The 18,451-nt window shown below is 48.9% G+C and overlaps 1 protein-coding gene across 2 annotated transcripts in view; it reads right to left on the bottom strand.

Annotated features, from left to right (window-relative positions):
* Nucleotides 1-18,451, bottom strand: part of LOC144770404 (sacsin-like) — a 311,092-nt gene that overhangs the window by 141,688 nt on the left and 150,953 nt on the right. The window contains exon 6 of one of the 2 annotated variants that reach the window (XM_078654911.1): nucleotides 7,553-8,984. In XM_078654911.1, the coding sequence (XP_078511037.1) occupies nucleotides 7,553-8,984 (1,432 nt within the window). Of the gene's footprint in view, nucleotides 1-7,123; nucleotides 7,184-7,552; nucleotides 8,985-18,451 lie in introns of those variants that run through there. The other variant, XM_078654912.1, reaches the window with a different exon arrangement.

The raw sequence follows: 18,451 nt of genomic DNA, 5'->3' as shown, positions 1-18,451 counted from the left end.
CTGGTGGTGTTCTCGGAGGAATGACTCGTTTCAGTCCCTCCAGGAAGGCTTTAATGGCAGGCACCCTGAAAACAGAGAGATGCTGCCTGTTCTGGAGATAAGCCGCTATGGCGGATAAGTGTATCCGAATGGAAGCGTATGCTAGATTGCATTTGTAAAGATGTAACAAATAGCAGATGATGTTAGGAATGGATGCATCCAGCGGGATGATATTGTGTTCTGTACAGTAAATGACAAACCGCTTGCATTTTGCTGCATAGCAAGCTCTGGTAGTGGGCTTTCTCGCCTCTCGTATGATATTCATGCATTCAGGAGGCAGGTTGAGGTAGCCAAACTCTAGGACCTCAGGAGCCAGATCGCCAGGTTGAGCTGTTGCGGATCTGGATGCTGAATGGCGCCATGGCTCTGCGTCAGGAGGCTTGGAGAGAGATGCAGCCTTTGATGTGGTACCACGGAAAGTTCTAGAAACGTGGTGTACCATGGTTGGCGCGCCCACGTTGGAGCAAACAGGATGAGCGTCATCGAGTGTTGCTTTAGCTTTCTTGCCACCAGCGGAATGAGAGGCGCTGGGGGAAAAGCGTACGCAAATCTGCCTGACCAGTTCATCCATATCGCATTCCCTTGCGATTCTGGGTGAGGGAACCTGGCGGCAAAGCTTTGGCATTTTGCGTTTTCCCTTGTGGCAAAGAGGTCTATCTGTGGATGACCCCACTGTTGGAAGTACGGGTGGAGTACTGATGGATGTATCTCCCACTTGTGCATTTGATGGCTGTATCTGCTGAGCAGATCCGCCATCTGATTGTCCTTGCCCGGGAGGTGTTCCGCCATGAGGAAAATGTTCCTCTGAATGGCCCACTTCCACATGCTCTGAGCCAGATGAGACAGCTGTGGCGAGGGAGTACCTCCCTGCTTCTGGATGTAGTACATGGCTGTCATGTTGCCCGTCCGGATCAACACGACCTTGTTGCACAGATGTACCTTGAAGGACTTGAGCGCCATGAAGATTGCCATCAATTCCAGGTAGTTGATGTGCAACTTCTGTTGCTGAGTTGTCCACAATCCCTGCACCGTGTAGTGGAGCACATGAGCTCCCCCCACCCTTGGAGAGATGCGTCCGTCGTTAGGATAATCTGTGGCACAGGCTCCTGGAACGGTCGTCCCTTGCAAAGGTTGTGTGGATTCCACCAATGCAGAGAGTTGTATGCCCGACCGGTCACCAACACTAGGTCTGTCAGTTGTCCCCGAGCTTGTGTCCACTGATTTGCCAAGCATTCTTGAAGCGGACGCATATGCAACCTTGCGTGCGGGACTATGAAGATGCAGGAGGCCATCATGCCTATCAACTGCATGAACACTCTCGCTGGTAGTGAGTGTTGCGGTCTGAACCTTTGGATCAGCGACTGAATGTTGTCGATCCTGACCGGGTTTGGCTGAGCCATAGCAGTCAGGGTATTTATTGTTGCGCCCAGATACTGCCGCACATGGGCTGGCTGAAGGTGCGACTTTAGGTAGTTTAGCGAGAACCCCAGACTGTGAAGGAGGCGAATAGTGTGGGACATGTCTGCGGCGCACTTCCGTTCCGACTTTGCTTGAACGAGCCAGTCGTCTAGGTAAGGGTAGACATGTATGTTCTGTCTCCTGAGGTGCGCCGCAACTGTCGCCAGACACTTTGTAAACACTCTGGGGGCAGTGGTCACTCCGAAGGGTAGGACTTTGAACTGATAAGGCCTGTTGTGGATGGTGAACCTGAGGTATTTTCTGTGGGATGGGTGGAGTGGCATGTGAAAATAAGCATCCTTGAGGTCCAAGGTTGCTAGGAAGTCCCCTTGGTTTAGCAGGGGAAGAATCTGTTGCAGTGTAAGCATGTGAAAGTGTTCTGACAGTATATACAGGTTGAGGGGGCGTAGATCCAGAATGGGTCTGAGGGATCCGTCCTTCTTTGGGACAAGGAAGTACAGGGAATAGACCCCTGTGCCTTCCTCCTCCACTGGTACGAGCTCGATTGCGCCTTTTTGCAGCATCACCACTACTTCCTGCTGCAATAAGTGCAAGTGCTCTGCCGACATAGGACGTTGTCTTGGGGGAATGTTGGGTGGAGTGGAGGTCAACTCCAAACAATAACCGTACTGGATAAGCTGTCTTACCCACCTGTCTGTGGTGATGGATGTCCAGACTGGCAGGAACTGCTGGAGTCTCCCCCCGACAGGTGTTGGATGGTCGGGGGGCAGTGACAGAGAGTCACTGTTTGTTGGCGGCAGAGGAACGGGAGTTGTTTCCTCTGCCTCTGCCCTTGGCACTATTACCTCTGTAACCCCCTCTACCCTGTTTGGGGTACGAGGATTGTGCGCAACCTTTCGTGAATTGTGTCTGTTGACCCAAGTGTCCTCTGGTAACACCGCGTGCACCTGAGCGACGAAAAGTGCTCCCCCTGAACTGTTGAGACTGAAGCGCCCCCATGGACTTAGCTGTCTCATTGTCCTTTTTAATTTTCTCGAGGGTGGTGTCAACATCTGGGCCAAACAGTCTGTCAGGATTAACGGGCTGGTAGAGTATTGTTGTTTGAATGTCAGGTTTAAAGCCTGATATGCGAAGCCATGCTTGTCGCCTTAACATGACGCTAGTGTTAATCGCCCTAGCCGCTGTGTCAGCCACATCAAGTGCACACTTTATTGCAGCGTTTGAAATGAGCTTTCCCTCTTGTATGAGCATTTCTGCCCCCTCCTTAAACTGATCAGGTAGGTGTTGAAGGAGCTGTTCTAGGGTGTCGTAATGCGCCCTATCATATCGTGCCAATAGTGCCTGTGTGTTTGATATACGCCAGATATTGGCAGCCTGCGCAGCCACCCTTTTGCCCGCTGCCTCAAGCACTTTCGACTCCTTGTCTGGGGGAGGAGCTTCACCCGTCGTCTGGGAGTTCGCCCTTTTGCGGGCATTGGCGACCACCAGCGAGTCCAGAGGCAACTGTCCCCGAATATATGCAGGGTCCCCAGGTGCCGGTCTGTATTTCTTTTCGATACGTGGGTTCACCACTCTCGCCCTGGTAGGTTCCTTAAAGATCTCTGGGGCATGCTTAAGGACACCTTTTAGCATAGGAAGTGTTTTAACTGTTCTCTCTGAGACAGAGAAGGTGTCAAACAAAAAATCTTCTTCTACCGGGTCAGCATGGATGTCCACATCATGATTCGCAGCTGCCCGCTCTATCAAGGCATTAAATGCCGCTGAATCCTCAGTTGGGGATGTACGTGCAGCAAAACCCTGTGGGTCCTGTACCACCTGATGGCCTCCCTGGTCACCAGTGTCGTCATATGAGTCCTGTTGTACATCAGGGTCATTGTCAGCTGGGAAATTGTACTGTTCATCCTGGTCATTGTCCTCTCCCCCTGACTGGTTGGGGGAAGGTGATGGACTCCTCCTTGGTGGAGGCTGAATAGGTTCAACAAGGGCAGGAATGTCCTGTGCCGGCCTTTTCTTTTTCAGTGGAATGACATAGGATTCCAATGGTTGGGAAGTAATCTTTCGTTTATAGAGGGTCAATTTCCCGGTGTCGGCATCGATGTAATGCTCAGAGTGTTCTTCTGAGTCTTGACGTCGATCCAATCGGCCACTTTGTGTCGAATGTTCTGACGTTTCAGTGATCTTCGGCACCGATTTGGTTGCAAATGCCTTCGGTGCCACCTTCGGCGGCAGAGTGTAGAGAAGCTTGGTTGAAGTCTTCGCAGGTGCGTTCACCGGTTTCGGAGCCGACGGCGTGCGAGTTGTCGACGGTGAAGCCTTGTCCCGAATACGTTTGAGGGAGTCAGTGACCTGCTTTGTGAATGAAGCGGAGGGTTTGGTAACCGATGCTCCATGTCCGCCACTATCGGAGGACCTCGGTGGCGACGAGGTGACCTCCGACGAATCTTCGGCTGCAACGGTCCGTGCCTCCGTTGTAGGCTTAGGCGCCAATGCCGTTGCTTTAGATGTGGTGTCTTTGTGCCGATGCGCAGTGCCTCCGGACTTCGGGTCGTGGTCCTGTGCTGATCTCGCTTCGACAGCTTTAGTGGACTTTGCCGGCGTAACCGTGCTCGACACGTGATGGACGACCTTCTTCGAGGACGGGTCCTTGGCCACTTTCTGCGGCGCTGCCGACTCGACAGCTTTCTTCGACTTCGGAGGGCCGGAGGGCGACGGAGTCGATGAGGGAGGAGGCTTTGTTATTTTTGATGGTACGTCGGCCATTTTAGGTGTCGTCGAATCCGAAGGTTTCGTTTTCGATGGGACGTCGGCCATCTTTGGTGCCGTCGATTCCGAAGGTTTCGGTTTCGGTTTCGATACGCGCAATGGCGTCTCCGCTGGTGGGTCCGTGGCCGGGCCAGAAGGCGGGGCCGTGGAAAGCGGTACAGGGTCGTGGGTAAGGCCGAGTGGCGATCCCGTGACCCGCGGCTGAATCATGTAACTTTCGGGGCATAGCTCTTCCTCCGAGCTATCTTCCGCGGCCCCATAAACTTCTTCGTCGTCCCCTACCTCCTCGACGTATTCAAGGTCTTGGCTCTGTTCCTCGATGTGTTCCTCGGGTTCGGCCTCGACCTCCGTCGACGGTGGTGAAATCTGAAGATGATGGCTTCGGCCTTCTTCTGCGGGGTCGTCGAATATGTCGTCGGGTGCCGGAGCCGCTCGCCGGGCCTCGAGGCGTGCCGCGCGCCGAAGCTTGAGCGTTTTCTTGGACCTGAACTTTGAGCAGGCCATGCAGTTGTCCTCGTTGTGGTCCGGCGAGAGGCATTTGTTACAGACTGGATGCACGTCGATATGTGGGTATTTGGACCCACAGACGGGGCAGAACTTGAACGGACTCCGTTCCATGGTAGAAGTGCCGGTGTCTTGCTGCGACGAGAGGGCCTCGATGTCCGAAGAGTTACTCGACTCCGCAGAATTCCGACCCGAAGAGTCGGATGAAGCTCGAGACCGCACGCGAACAATACCGACGCAGATACGAAGGCCTTTTGGCCTTAAAGAAGTACGTTTTTTCGATTCCGACAAGGAGACGTCGAAACCACATCCGAACCCAATGGCGGAAAAAAACAATCTGGGGATGGAGTCGATGCCCATGCGCACTGTAGTCCAGGGGAGGAGCCACCTATCTTGTGATACTTCGAAGACTCTTCCAGGACAACAATGTGCAATCATCCGGACCCAACACTAGGCGGCGATCTATGCAAAAGATATGAATTTAGCAGCCCACATGCCTCGAACCTACCAATGCACTTCCACTGCTATCTGATGTGTATTAGATGGAGCTGTTATGTTTCAATAAAAAGATTTATAAAAAAATAAATAAAAGAAAAGAAATGTATTCATATCATGTTGAAGACTAATGTAGTGTTTAATCGGAAAATGTGCGTTAGATAAAGCATAGATAGATAGATAAGAATCCAGCGTCATCAAGTTTGAGCACAGATGATCAGAGTAGGTTGACCTCGACAGTCACACCTTCAATTTTGGTCTCCAGTCTGTTTTTTTGTGTCATGAAGTGTCGTAATTATGTCCCTCAGGTTCTAAGCGGGCCGAATGCCTCATCCATTCTGGAGCGTTTGTCATTTCCCAAATGATCCCTCCCCCTCCCCACCCCCCGGAAGGACTGGTGAGAAAGACAAGCATATCCATCTTGTTTTATTGCTGTGGCTTGGCCTGTTTTTCTTGCCCCATGTTGTTGCGTACTACTGTCGGGTGGGTTGGATGGTGGGATCCACTTCGCTCCCCTGGGTTGAACTCAGAGCAGCCCCATTTATTTTTTGGGTGGCCTATTGCCCAATCCTTACCAGCCTCAAGGCGTCACACTGTGACCATGAAGCGTACTAGGGAAGACTCAACTCATCCACCACCACTTGTTCTTTCAGGGCATCCACTCCACTGTTTCAGCATTTTCAGTGCAAGGCCTCAAGTCCCCCAGGTCATGTTAACTGAATTCATCCCTGTGCCACATAGATTCCCTTGCAGGGATTCTCTACTTTGCTGCAAGCACCCCAAGGAGCTATTAACGCTTAAGGGCCCTGTCGGGGGCCCTCCGCTATGAACGACGTTGGGCAGCACTACAGTGACAGTGTTCCCAAAAGGGACAGCGGACCCCCCTCCTACCTCAGATACTGCTGAATTGTTGCCACCGGTCCACCACAATGGGAAGGCCCCCTCACCATAGCTGGGCATCAATGTCCCACAGCTTAACTTCCTCTCCACTTTGGGGGCTGCCTGAAGAAACAGGCTCTACAAGGATCCCCTGGAGACTGAGTTTGAAGGCTGCTCCTTGCTCTGGGTCCATGTATGCTGTCCACACAGCTCTGTTTGGGGTGAGCCACAGAGCTTCTGGTTTAGGTGATCGCACTCAGAGCAATACTCACTACTCGCACAGTATCCCCGGGACTAACCATCAGACCCCCTTCATGGGATGGCATCACTGCAATCCTCAGCCTGCCTGGTTCCCCATGGCAAGTCTCAGGTGCTTCCGGACTCCTCTGACTTTACAGGCACTTCAGGCTGCAACCCCACCAGAACTCAAATGGATCTCTGAATGTTGGAGTTAGGCAGCCTTATGACTCTGTGCTACCTTTGTGGCGTTTCCACTTACTTCATGAGGCCTATTTTGTCGGCTGATATGGCGGAGTGATGGGGTATCCTGCTGGAGGCTTAGGGGTTCTAAATGTTAGCGGTTATTTTGACGGGTGATATGGCAGATGGATGGGGAATTCCGCTGCAGTCTTGAGGGTTCTAAATGTTAGCAGTCATCTTCTTTGGTGGGTAGCCATGCCCTTGAAAAACCTTCCCCAACCTAGACCAGTGTAATTGGCCAAGTGTTCTGTAAAGTCGCCACTGTGCCACAATAGGTGCTTTTGTTACGTGTTGAGCTATATAACTGGACTAATGTGCTTTAGAATGCTCAGTTTCATAATACTTTTTTCAAAAATTCATTTTGGGAGAACACTAATGTTCCCTCTACCGGCACAAAGGGATCTTTAAGTACTATCATGTTTTGCGCCATTATATTGGTTCACTCTGCACCACTTGCCTATAGCTGTAACAATTGGCGGTGATTATTAATTCACTAAACAATAAAGTGCTTTTTTTCACTAAAGGTTATTAGCATTCCTCTCACCTGCTCTTTCAGGATGATGAGAGGATAATGATGAGGACAACTGAGAAGTGATTAGGTGGTTGCAGGATTGTGATGTCAATGAGGGAGTTCGTCATTTTACATACTTTCTATTCATCAGGGTGGGGACAACTTTCCATGTCCCTGAGGTGCTATTACCTAACATTGCATGAAGATGGAAACAGTAGGCAAATTAGTGCAGCTATTCAACATTCAGGATGTTACAACATTTGCCTAATTGCAACTGAATGTACTGTTGTGCGCACACACTCTGGCCCTGTGACGAATTGCATGCTTAATGGTTGGTGACTGAACAGAACACTGCTTTCTGGACATTTGTTCATTCTTAGCTAAATAAGCAATGCAATCCAACCCAATATTTAAGGAGAAAATTATGCAAATGAAAAAAAACAATTGCACCACTTAACCCACCTTGGATATCTAGGGCTTTCCATTAAAGCAATTCCTTCCTGATCTGAGTCCAGGAATTTAATGAAGGTGCTGTCAGAAAGAGGCAAGAGCTGGAGGCCAAGGAGTTCTCTATATTGCCCGTCACTGATGACATACTCCAGGATCAGTAACTTTTGAATACTGTGCAGCTTGCTCCAAGAGCCCGATTTAAGAACATCTCGAATGAAGGATGGTGTACCCATTTTCAGCTTTTTGACCTTGCCAGAGGCCAAATTAAGTGTGTCTAGAATCTGCCCAGGGACTTTGACAAGAGGCTCATTAAGACAAAGAAGAAGTTCTTCAAGAGCAAGCTGTATGTCCCCTTCTTGCATAGCAGGTATAAAGATGGCCTCAGAAGGTTTTAGCCACTGTGTAGCATCAGCCGCCTTGCAAAGCACGTTCATATCAAGCAGTTCTTTGGAAACCATTTCAGTCAGCCAATGCCATCTCTCTTTGTGTTGTGTTTGACCTGAGTCTGGCCAAATGCCATATGCCAGTGTGGCTGGGCGATTCATGGACCTCGCCAGAGATACAACTGCCTGGACAGCATGGCAATAGACAAGAGGTAAGATCTGCTCTACCAGCAGATGGTTCCACTGGGCAGCATCATCATGTTGTTGATCTACCTCCACCCATTTTATGCTTCTTCTGTCATCAGTCAGATCAAAGCTAGCATTGATGATGATCGGAAGACCAGTCCTATTTTCCTCTCTGTCTGGGAGAGGCAGGAAGCAGCTAAGACGCCCACTATAGCAATTCCCACCCTTTTTGTCCAAGCAATAAGCAATGCTAATGGTGGGAGTGTTGCATAACTTCTTTGCAAGGTCTTCCAAGTCTTGAAATACCCCATCTTTGATTGTGCCAGTGATGACAAACCATTTGCAGACTTCATCAGCCATGCTAGCACCCTTCAGGGAGGTATCTTTAACATGCATTGATGTGAGGAGCTTGGATGAATCATTTTGGATGTTTTCAAGTTTTACGTTGTCAGCTTTGGTCACACTGACAGTCAGTAGGTGCTTGACCGTGCCATCACAACTGATACTCTTTAGTGACACTTCAGAGACATTTCGAAGAAATAAAAGGCTTATACTCGCGTCCTTGCTGAAGCAGTTAAATAGTTCTTTAACTCTTTCTGTGTTGTAGAGATTGTCTGAGATCTCAGAGGGTCTTGACCGCAGTGGAAAACGGAAGAGTGTGCCTTTAAAAAAGCCAGTCTTCTTGATGTTGTCCCAGTTACCACGATCAATGGAACGTAACACATTACAAAATGGAAGAAACTGATCTGTGAATGACTCCACCTCATTCCTGTCCTCCTCCTCCTCCAGGTTCCATAAAAAGCCTCTGTCATCAAATACTGCTCCTTGGGGATCAAACATCCCAATCTTTCTGCTACTTAACACACTGGGGAGATCTGTAAATTAAGAAGAATTGACAGAGATGTAAATGCGCACCTTAAAGTACACACGTTTGGAATCAAACAGTTTTACTTGGCAGTGAACAGAAAAGGAAGATATTACACATTTCATGCTACCGTTCTCCTACATCACAGCAAAAACCTGGAACGAACTCCGGGTGAACATTAGGCGCTCCCCGACCCTGAACACATTCAGGAAGGACCTCAAGACCTGGCTCTTCGATTGATCTGGAGCTGCTCCCTCCCTCCCCCAGCTCCTTTAAACCCTCATGGGTGAGTAATGCGCTTTACAAGCCCTTGATTGATTGATTGATTGATTGATTGATTGATTACATAAGGTGTGCAGTGTAATGCACTTCCTCCAACAGCCCCTACCCTAGTGGACATCAGAGAAAGCTTTCCGTTGATCAAGCCAATGGGGGCTCCGTTGACGGAAGAGAACGATCTTCCCGACCCTAAAGAGTGCAGGCAGACTGATAGGTTTGTGGACTAGTTACTCTGCAATGTTTGTGATGGAGGACCCTGTCCGTCAAACTCTAAACCACCCCCTCAGTGTCCTACCAAGTGACAACACAAACAGGGCACAGTCATCAGAGCCAGGCACTGGCACTAGGTATTGGCGGCTCTCGCAAGATTAACAAAGTGAACCCAAGAATGCCTTCCATTGAAAGTTATGTAAATCCATAACAGACATATATTCTTGACATTACAATGGCTGCAAAGTGGGGGCAGGTGGGAAAGACGAGTGGTGAAGGAGAAGGGAGAAATGCAGGAAATTAGAGACAGCTGTTCAGACAATTACAAATCCTTATGGAGTACCTTAGAAATGGGGATGTTACATACATGGGGACCTTAACTGGAGGCACCTTATCCTTCTTGTGTATTAGCACTACTCACATAATCGTTACAATTGGGCGGCACAATTATGATAAAGTACACAGATTCACAAAGGGAAAATAAGTATCCAGTCTCTAGGACACAGGTACCACAAAGGATCAATATCACTGTCTTTTAGTCATATCATGGCCTTCTCATATGGACAGTTGTTACCAATGATAAAAGATGTATACTTATGCTGCCCAACCAACTGCAACACTCTCTTGGTGAGTAACATCCACACTCATGTAGATCACCTGTTATGAGCTTGTCACTTTTGTTTCATGCTCAAGAAAGTATACTGGTTTGGTTTGAAAGAGATGTTATTAAGCAGGAGGCCAGATGGATACAGTTCCAGGGACAATAAGGAAAATGCTACTTACCAGTATGCATCTGTTCTTGGCATGTAGAGCTGCAGAGTTGTGCACTTTTGCATAGATCACCATCTGGTGTTGGGCTTGGATGTTTGCATGTTGTTTTTGTCTTCGAAGAAGTCCTTGTAGTCACGAGGATGGTGACTCCTCCTTCGGTGGACAATGGTCATAGGCATCGGCTCCATCGTTCGATTGTTTTTGCTACGTAGGGTTAGATGGAGTTGTGAGAAATATAAAGATGTCCATGCGTAATGTATCTAAGTAAGATAATACTGGAACAGATAGAGGTATCCGGGGAGGAGGGTGGGTGTGTACAATTCTGCAGCTCTACATGCCAAGAACACATGCATACTGGTAAGTAACATTTTCCGTTCGAGGCATATGAGCAGCAGATTGTACACTTTTGCATAGACTATACAGCAGTTACCTCTTAGCGGTGGCTACCTGTATCAGTTGCAGTAGTTTGAAATAGTGCTCTTAAAACAGCTTGGCCCACACTAGCTTGTTGTTTTGCGTGCACATCTACACAATAGTGTTTTGTGAAGGTGTGTGGTGTAGCCCAAGTTGCTACTTTGCATATGTCATCTAGGGGAATGTTCCCTACGAATGTCATAGAAGCCCCTAGTTTGTGTGTAGAGTGAGCTCTAGGGGGAATGGTTAATGTGCGTTTGGCTTTGATGTAGCATATTTGTATGCATTTTACAATCCACCTTGCAATTCCTGTCTTGGATCGAATATGCTACTTATTTATTTATTTATTTATTTAAGCATTTGTTAAGCGCACTATCACCATGGCAGGCATCCTGGCGCTGACTGAATCTGATGGAGCAGAGAGGTCAGAAACAACGGGGACGAGAGGTTAACGGACAGTTGTCGTGGGGAAGAGCCAGGTTTTAATCCTTTTCCTGAAGGGCAGAAATTCCGAAATGTGTCTAATTTCCGCTGGAAGCGTGTTCCAAAGCTTGGCAGCTGCCACGTTGAAAGATCTGCCTCCGGATCTGATCTTTTTAAATCTGGGAACCACTGCCAGCTTGGCTTCAGAACAGCGAAGCTGCCTAGCTGGGGTATACCAAGCAAATTTAGATTGGAGGGAGGCAGGACCTATTGCATGTAGCGCCCTAAACACTATACATAGGGCTTTGAATTGTACCCTCTGCCTCACCGGTAGCCAGTGGAGTTTACTAAGTGAGGAAGCTCCATTTGCTCTTCTAGGAAGCCCCAATGCCAGTTTTGCAGCTGCTGATTGGACTCTTTGGAGTCTGTCTAGCAGGAACCCAGGGGATTCCAGCAGCAGGGCGTTACAATAGTCTAATTGACTAAGGATGGTACATCGTACCACTTGGGCACGTGCATGAGTGGGGAGAAGAGGCAGTACCTTCCTTAGGGAGCGGAGGATGGCAAAGCAACAAGCAGTAGTTTTTTGAATGTGCGTCTCCATACTGAGTCCCTGATTCAGCACAACCCCAAGGTTGCGAATTGTAGCTGCTGGACGAACTGTGGTCCCAGATTCAGGTGGCCAGAAGTTGTCTGGAAAAGGCCGAGGAATCTTAGTGCCAGTGCTAAAAAGTACCTCCGTTTTCCCTGCGTTGAACTGGAGGGAGTTCTTTTTTAGCCAGCAAGAGGTGTCACGCAAACAGTTGTGAAAAGTCTCAATAGAGGTGGAGTCTTCTCCCTCCAGAGAGAGAATCAACTGCGTGTCATCGGCGTAGTTGATAATTTTGATATTGTAGCTTTTAATTAGCGTTATCAGCGGTCTTAGGTACAGATTAAAAAGAATTGGACTAATTGCAGAGCCCTGGGGGACCCCATGTGAGACCAAAGTGAACGCCGACTGAAAAGGGGGAATGGACACCGCTTGCTGTCTATCCTGCAGAAACGAGTGGAACCACTGTGCTGCCGAACCTCTTATTCCCGCCTCAGACAGCCGCTTCAACAGAATGTCGTGGTTCACAGTGTCAAAGGCGGCAGACATATCAAGCAGGAAAAGGAACGCTGCCTGTCTTCTGTCTGCACGCCTCTGAAGCTCGTCCATTGCGGTGATTAAGGCGGTCTCGGTTCCGTGGGTGGGCCGGAAACCAAATTGATCCACGTCAAGAAGATGATGACGTTCCAGATGGGTAGAGAGGGTGTTAACCCAACTTTCGACAATTTTGGCTGGGAAGGGCAACAGAGATATGGGACGGTAGTTCTTAGAGCAGTCTGGGTCAAGAGAGGGCTTTTTTAACAGAGGGGATACTAATGCCTGCTTCCACTGAGTAGGAACAGTACCGGTTGCAAGTGATTGGTTGCAAATTAAGTGGAGGGGAGGAAGAAGTTCCAGCTCAAATTCCTTCCATATTTTATGTGGAACGGGGTCTAAAGGCGATCCAGAGGAGATCTTTCTGGCTAGTTTACAGAAGGCCTCATACGTGATAGATGGAAACTCAAGTAGAAGATCATTTAAGGCCAAGGGTGGCACTACTGGCTGGTTCGCTGGGGGTCTCAGACTAAGATCAGGAGGAGAGATAGAGTCAGGAGAGGCATCTAGGTCCTTAATGATAAGTTCAATTTTATCTTTGAAGAAAGCAGCAAGATTCTCACAAAGATCTTGAGACGGGACAATGGTATTTTTGACACATTCCGGATTGGTGACACTATTCAGTATATTAAAGATGTTTCTAGAGCTGTTGGGGGAGTTGCAGATCATGGAGGAGTAGTAATCGGCTTTTGATTTTTTAATCAAGTTCTTATATTCCCGAAGTTTATTTTTCCAGAGTTCTTTAGCAGTTTCAGTGTAATTTCGTCTCCACATTCTCTCTGCCTGTTTACAGCTCTGCTTCAGATCTTTTAAGCTATCATTGAACCAGGGCGCGTAATTGGTGCCCTTACAGTTGCGAGTTTTTAGAGGGGCATGAACATCCAGGATAGTAGTAATCCTTGAACAGAGAGAGGAGTAATTGTCGTCTACCTGTTTTTTCTCGTCAAAGAATTGGTCTAGTTGGAACACTTCCCCTAAAGAATGCAGATGAGTGAGGACTTTCCAATCTCTGCACTTGATTTTATTGGTCAACCCAGGAGCTTTGGAAAAGTCACCTTTTAGGTCTAAAAAGAACTTAATGAGTGAATGGTCTGTCCAATCCATGGGTAGAGTTTCTCCCATTGCTACTAACTGGGGACCTGCGAACAATAGGTCTAGAAGGTGTCCGCCCCTGTGGGTTGCTCCCGTGACCAACTGGGAAAGTCCAAGGCTTTCGCAGGAGTTGAGTAGATTACGGCGACCCGAGTCGAGGGCGCCATTCTGCCGAAAATTGAAATCACCCAGAGTGAACAGTTTGTGATGCGAAAGTGCAATGTTGGTTAAGATGGCCAGGAGCGCCTGTTGATGCTGAAGGCTAAACGCACCCGGTGGACGATAACAGACTATCCCGGTAACAATGTCCCCGGACTGAGTCTGAATTGATAGTCCTAGGAGTTCCGTTCCTTCGATCCGGTCTAGAGCAAAAGTCTTAATATTGGAGGCTGCAGTAAAAATCACACCAACCCCCCCTCCTCTACCATTAGCCCTAGGGGTGTGTAGGAATTTAAACCCAAGAGGACAGGTAAAGCCCGGATCAACCAGGCAGTCGGGACGATTCCACGTTTCCGTCATAAAAAGGACGTCTAGTTCGTGAAATTCAATGAGTAGTTGGATCTCGATACTGTGCCTGGGCAGGAACCTTACGTTCAAAAGCCCACATTTTAACAGATTGTTGGCCAGGAAGTCAGCTCGTGGCAGAGCCGCATGTAGCAAGGTAAAGGTTCCTTTGTCGGCATATAACTTACCCAGTTGTAAGAGCATCTCTCTAGAGTATGGGGGGCCAGACGGGAGCGTGCTGGGGTCAGTTGGAGCGAGACATGCAGCATAGCAGGCACCGGGCGCTACCTTGGCGCGGACGGGCGCAGACGGGCTTGCCTTAGGCGCGCAAACGGCGCTACCGCTGCGCTCGTCCGCTGCGCGTCCGAAAACGACACATGATTTATGGGGAGGGGGCAGGGGAGGAAAGGGGCGTGGCTTCAAAAGGGGGCGTGGCCACGGCAAGCGCCGGAAATGGCGCCAAGAGTGTCCCGGTTCAACTACCGCGGCAGCGCTGGATCCGCTGCGCGGCGTGGTCTGGGTGGCTTTAAGTTTCCAAACAAGTGCTTGAAGGGAGCAGAGGTGAATAATAAAATACAAGGATTATGTGACACTCAAATTTTAAAATAAACACAAGAGTCGTGCTCCCGGCTTTCCGCCTCAGGAGAAAACAGTCGAACTCTACTCTACTTACCAGTATGCATCTGTTCTTGGCATGTATGGCTGCTGACATTCATATCTATTGCATTAGATCGCCGCCTAGTGTTGGGTCCGGATGATTGCACATTGTTGTCCTGGAGAAGTCTTCAAAATATCACGGGATAGGTGGCTCCTCCCCTGGACTACAGTGCGCATGGGCATCCTCTCCATCCTCAGATTGTTTTTCGCCATTGTGGCAGAGATGGAGTGTAATACAGTGAGTGATGTCCATGCTAAATAGAAATTCTGAATGCTACAGCTGCAACAGGCGCCGGGGAGGATGGTGGGCGATATGAATGTCAGCAGCCCTACATGCCAAGAACAGATGCATACTGGTAAGTAGCATATTCGGTTCGAGGCATGTGGGCTGCTGAATTCATATCTATTGCATAGAATACATAGCAGTCCCTCCATTAGCGGCGGCCGCCTGTGCCAGCAGCAGCAGTCTGAAAAAGAGTTCTGAGAACAGCCTGTCCTACAGCTGCCTGCTGTCTAGAGTGTACATCTACGCAGTAGTGTTTCGTAAATGTATGAATAGTGGACCATGTGGCTGCTCTACATATCTCCTCTAGTGGAATGTTCCTTAGGAAAGCCATGGATGCTCCTAACTTGCGTGTGGAGTGTGCACGTGGAGGAATTGTTAAAGTGCGTTTAGCTTTTTCATAGCAAATTTGTATACACTTAACTATCCATCTGGCTATTCCTGATTTTGAAATGGGATTGCCTTTATGCTGTGGAGCGAAGGCGACGAACAGTTGTTTCGTTTTTGTGAAACTTTTAGTTCTGTCTATATAATACATGAGGGCCCTTTTCACATCTAATGTGTGTTGGCATCTCTCTGCAACATTTTGTGGATTAGGGTAGAAAACCGGCAGTTCTATGGTTTGGTTCATGTGGAACTGCGAAATCACTTTAGGCATAAAAGTGGGGTTTGTACGTAAAACAACTCTGTTTGGGTGAACCTGTATGAATGGCTCTTGAATGGTTAGCGCCTGGAGTTCACTAACTCTCCTGAGTGAGGTAATGGCCACTAAGAAAGCTACTTTCCAGGTTAAAAATTGAATCTCACAGGAATGTAGAGGTTCAAAGGGTGGCCCCATGAGTCTTGTGAGAACCAGGTTGAGGTTCCAGACTGGTGAAGGGATTACTGGGGGATTACTCTCTTGAGTCCCTCAAGAAAGGCTTTAATTGCAGGTACTCTGAATAGGGATAGATGCTGCCTGTTTTGCAGGTAGGCTGCTACTGCGGATAGATGTATGCGGATGGAACTGTAAGCCAGATTACATCTGTATAAATGCAGCAGATAACAAATAATGTTCTGAATAGATGCATCTAGTGGGTTAATGTCATGATTGTTGCAATATAGGACAAACCTTTTCCATTTCGCCGCATAACATGCTCTAGTCGTGGGTCTTCTTGCCTCCTTTATGATATTCATGCAGTCTGGGGGCAAGTTGAGGTATCCAAATTCTAGGACCTCAGGAGCCAGATCGCCAGGTTGAGCTGTTGCGGATCTGGGTGCTGAATTGCGCCATGGCTCTGCGTCAAAAGTCTGGGCGTTAGTTGCAGCCTTTGATGAGGCACCACGGAAGGTTCCAGGAGCGTGGTGTACCACGGTTGGCGTGCCCACGTTGGAGCAACCAGGATGAGTGTCATCGAGTGTTGCCTCAGTTTGCGTGCCACTAGCGGAATCAATGGCGCTGGGGGAAAAGCGTACGCAAACCTGCCTGACCAGTTCATCCAGATCGCATTGCCCTGTGACTGCGGATGTGGAAACCTGGCTTTGGCATTTTGCGTTTTCCCTTGTGGCGAATAGGTCTATCTCTGGATGACCCCACTGATGGAAGTACGGCTGGAGTACTGATGGATGTATCTCCCACTCGTGCAGCTGGTGGCTGTGCCTGCTGAGCAGGTTCGCCATCTGGTTGTCCTTGCCTGGGAGGTGTTCCGCCATGAGGAACATGTTCCTTTGAATGGCCCACTTCCACATGCTCTGAGCCAGGTGAGACAACTGTGGAGAGTGTGTTCCTCCCTGCTTCTGTATGTAGTACATGGCAGTCATGTTGTCCGTCCGGATCAACACGACTTTGTTGCACAGATGTACTTTGAAGGCTTTCAGTGCCATGAAGATTGCCATCAGCTCTAGAAGGTTGATGTGCATCTTCATCTGCTGTGTCGTCCATAGTCCCTGCACCGTGTAATGGAGTACACGAGCTCCCCATCCCTGGAGAGATGCGTCCGTTGTCAGAATGATCTGTGGTACCGGCTCTTGGAACGGTCGGCCCTTGCAAAGGTTTTGTGGATTCCACCAATGCAGAGAGTTGTATGCCCGACCGCTCACCAACACTAGGTCTTTTAACTGCCCATGAGCCTGGTTCCACTGACGTGCCAAGCACTCCTGAAGCGGGCGCATATGTAGTCTCGCATGCGGGACTCTAAAGATGCAGCAGGCCATCATGCCTATCAACTGCATGAACACTTTTGCCTGAAGCGAGTGTTGAGGTCTGAATTTTTGTATCAGCAATTGCATGCTGTGTATCCGCACAGAATTTGGCTGAGCTTTGGCTGCCAGAGTGTCTATCGTTGCGCCCAGGTACTGCCGTACGCGGGCGGGTTGAAGATGAGACTTGGGGTAATTCAGTGAGAATCCCAGATCGTGAAGGAGGTGAATGGTGTGGGACACGTGGCTGGCACACAGCTGGGGCGACTTTGCTTGAATAAGCCAGTCGTCCAGATAAGGGTAGACATGTATGTGCTGTCTCCTTAGGTGTGCCGCCACTGTCGCCAGACACTTGGTGAATACTCTGGGTGCCGTTGTCACTCCAAAGGGGAGGACCTTGAACTGGTAGTGTTGATCCTGAATGGTGAACCTGAGATACTTTCTGTGGGAAGGGTGCATGGGAATGTGGAAGTATGCATCTTTGAGATCCAGTGTTGCGAGGAAATCTCCTTGACTTAAAGCGGTAGGACTTGCTGTAAGGTGAGCATGTGAAAGTGCTCTGACAGAATGTATTGGTTCAGAGGTCGTAGGTCGAGTATGGGCCGGAGAGACCCGTCCTTTTTTGGAATCAAGAAGTACAGAGAGTACACCCCTGATCCTTGCTCCGCTAGAGGCACGAGCTCTATGGCTCCTTTTTGCAGCATACTGACGACCTCTTGCTGCAATAAGAGTAAGTGCTCTGCGGACATAGGACGGTGTCTTGGCGGAATGTTGGGTGGAGTGGCTGTAAGCTCTAGACAATACCCGTACCGTACAATATCTCGTACCCACCTGTCTGTGGTGATGGATTGCTATACAGACAGGAACTGTTGTAGTCTCCCCCCGACAGGTGTTAGATGGTTGGGGGGCAGTGACAAGGAGTCACTGTTTGGTATTGGCAGAGGATCTGGAGTTGTTGTTTCCTCTTCCTCTGCCTTTGATGTTATTTCCTCTATATCCACCCCTGGGATTTTTGTTGTAGGTGGATTGTGTATCTCCCTTGTTATACTGCGTCTGTTGGGTGTTTTGGCCCCTTGAGGGTCCTCCGTTATTGGAGCGACGAAAGGAACCACCGCGAAACTGCTGCGACTGCAGAGCTCCCATGGATTTTGCAGTTTCCGTGTCTTTTTACATTTTTTCTAGGGTGGCATCAACCTCAGGGCCAAACAAGAAGTCAGTGTTAACTGGCTGATTAAGAATGGTGGTCTGTATTTCCGGTTTGAAACCAGAGATCCTCAACCAAGCATGCCGCCTTAGCAGGACGCTAGTGTTTATAGCCCTAGCTGCAGTGCACACTTGATGGAAGCATTGGAGATCAGCTTCCCCTCTTGAACCAACAGCTCTGCGCCTTCCTTAAATTGTTCTGGGAGGTGCTGTAATAATGTCTCCAGAGTATCGTAGTGTGACCTATCATATCTGGCCAGAAGCGCCTGTGTATTAGCAA

Source organism: Lissotriton helveticus, chromosome 7 (genome assembly GCF_964261635.1).
Source record: "Lissotriton helveticus chromosome 7, aLisHel1.1, whole genome shotgun sequence".
Taxonomy (NCBI): Eukaryota; Metazoa; Chordata; class Amphibia; order Caudata; family Salamandridae; genus Lissotriton; species Lissotriton helveticus.
This window is presented reverse-complemented; position numbering and strand designations above follow the sequence as displayed.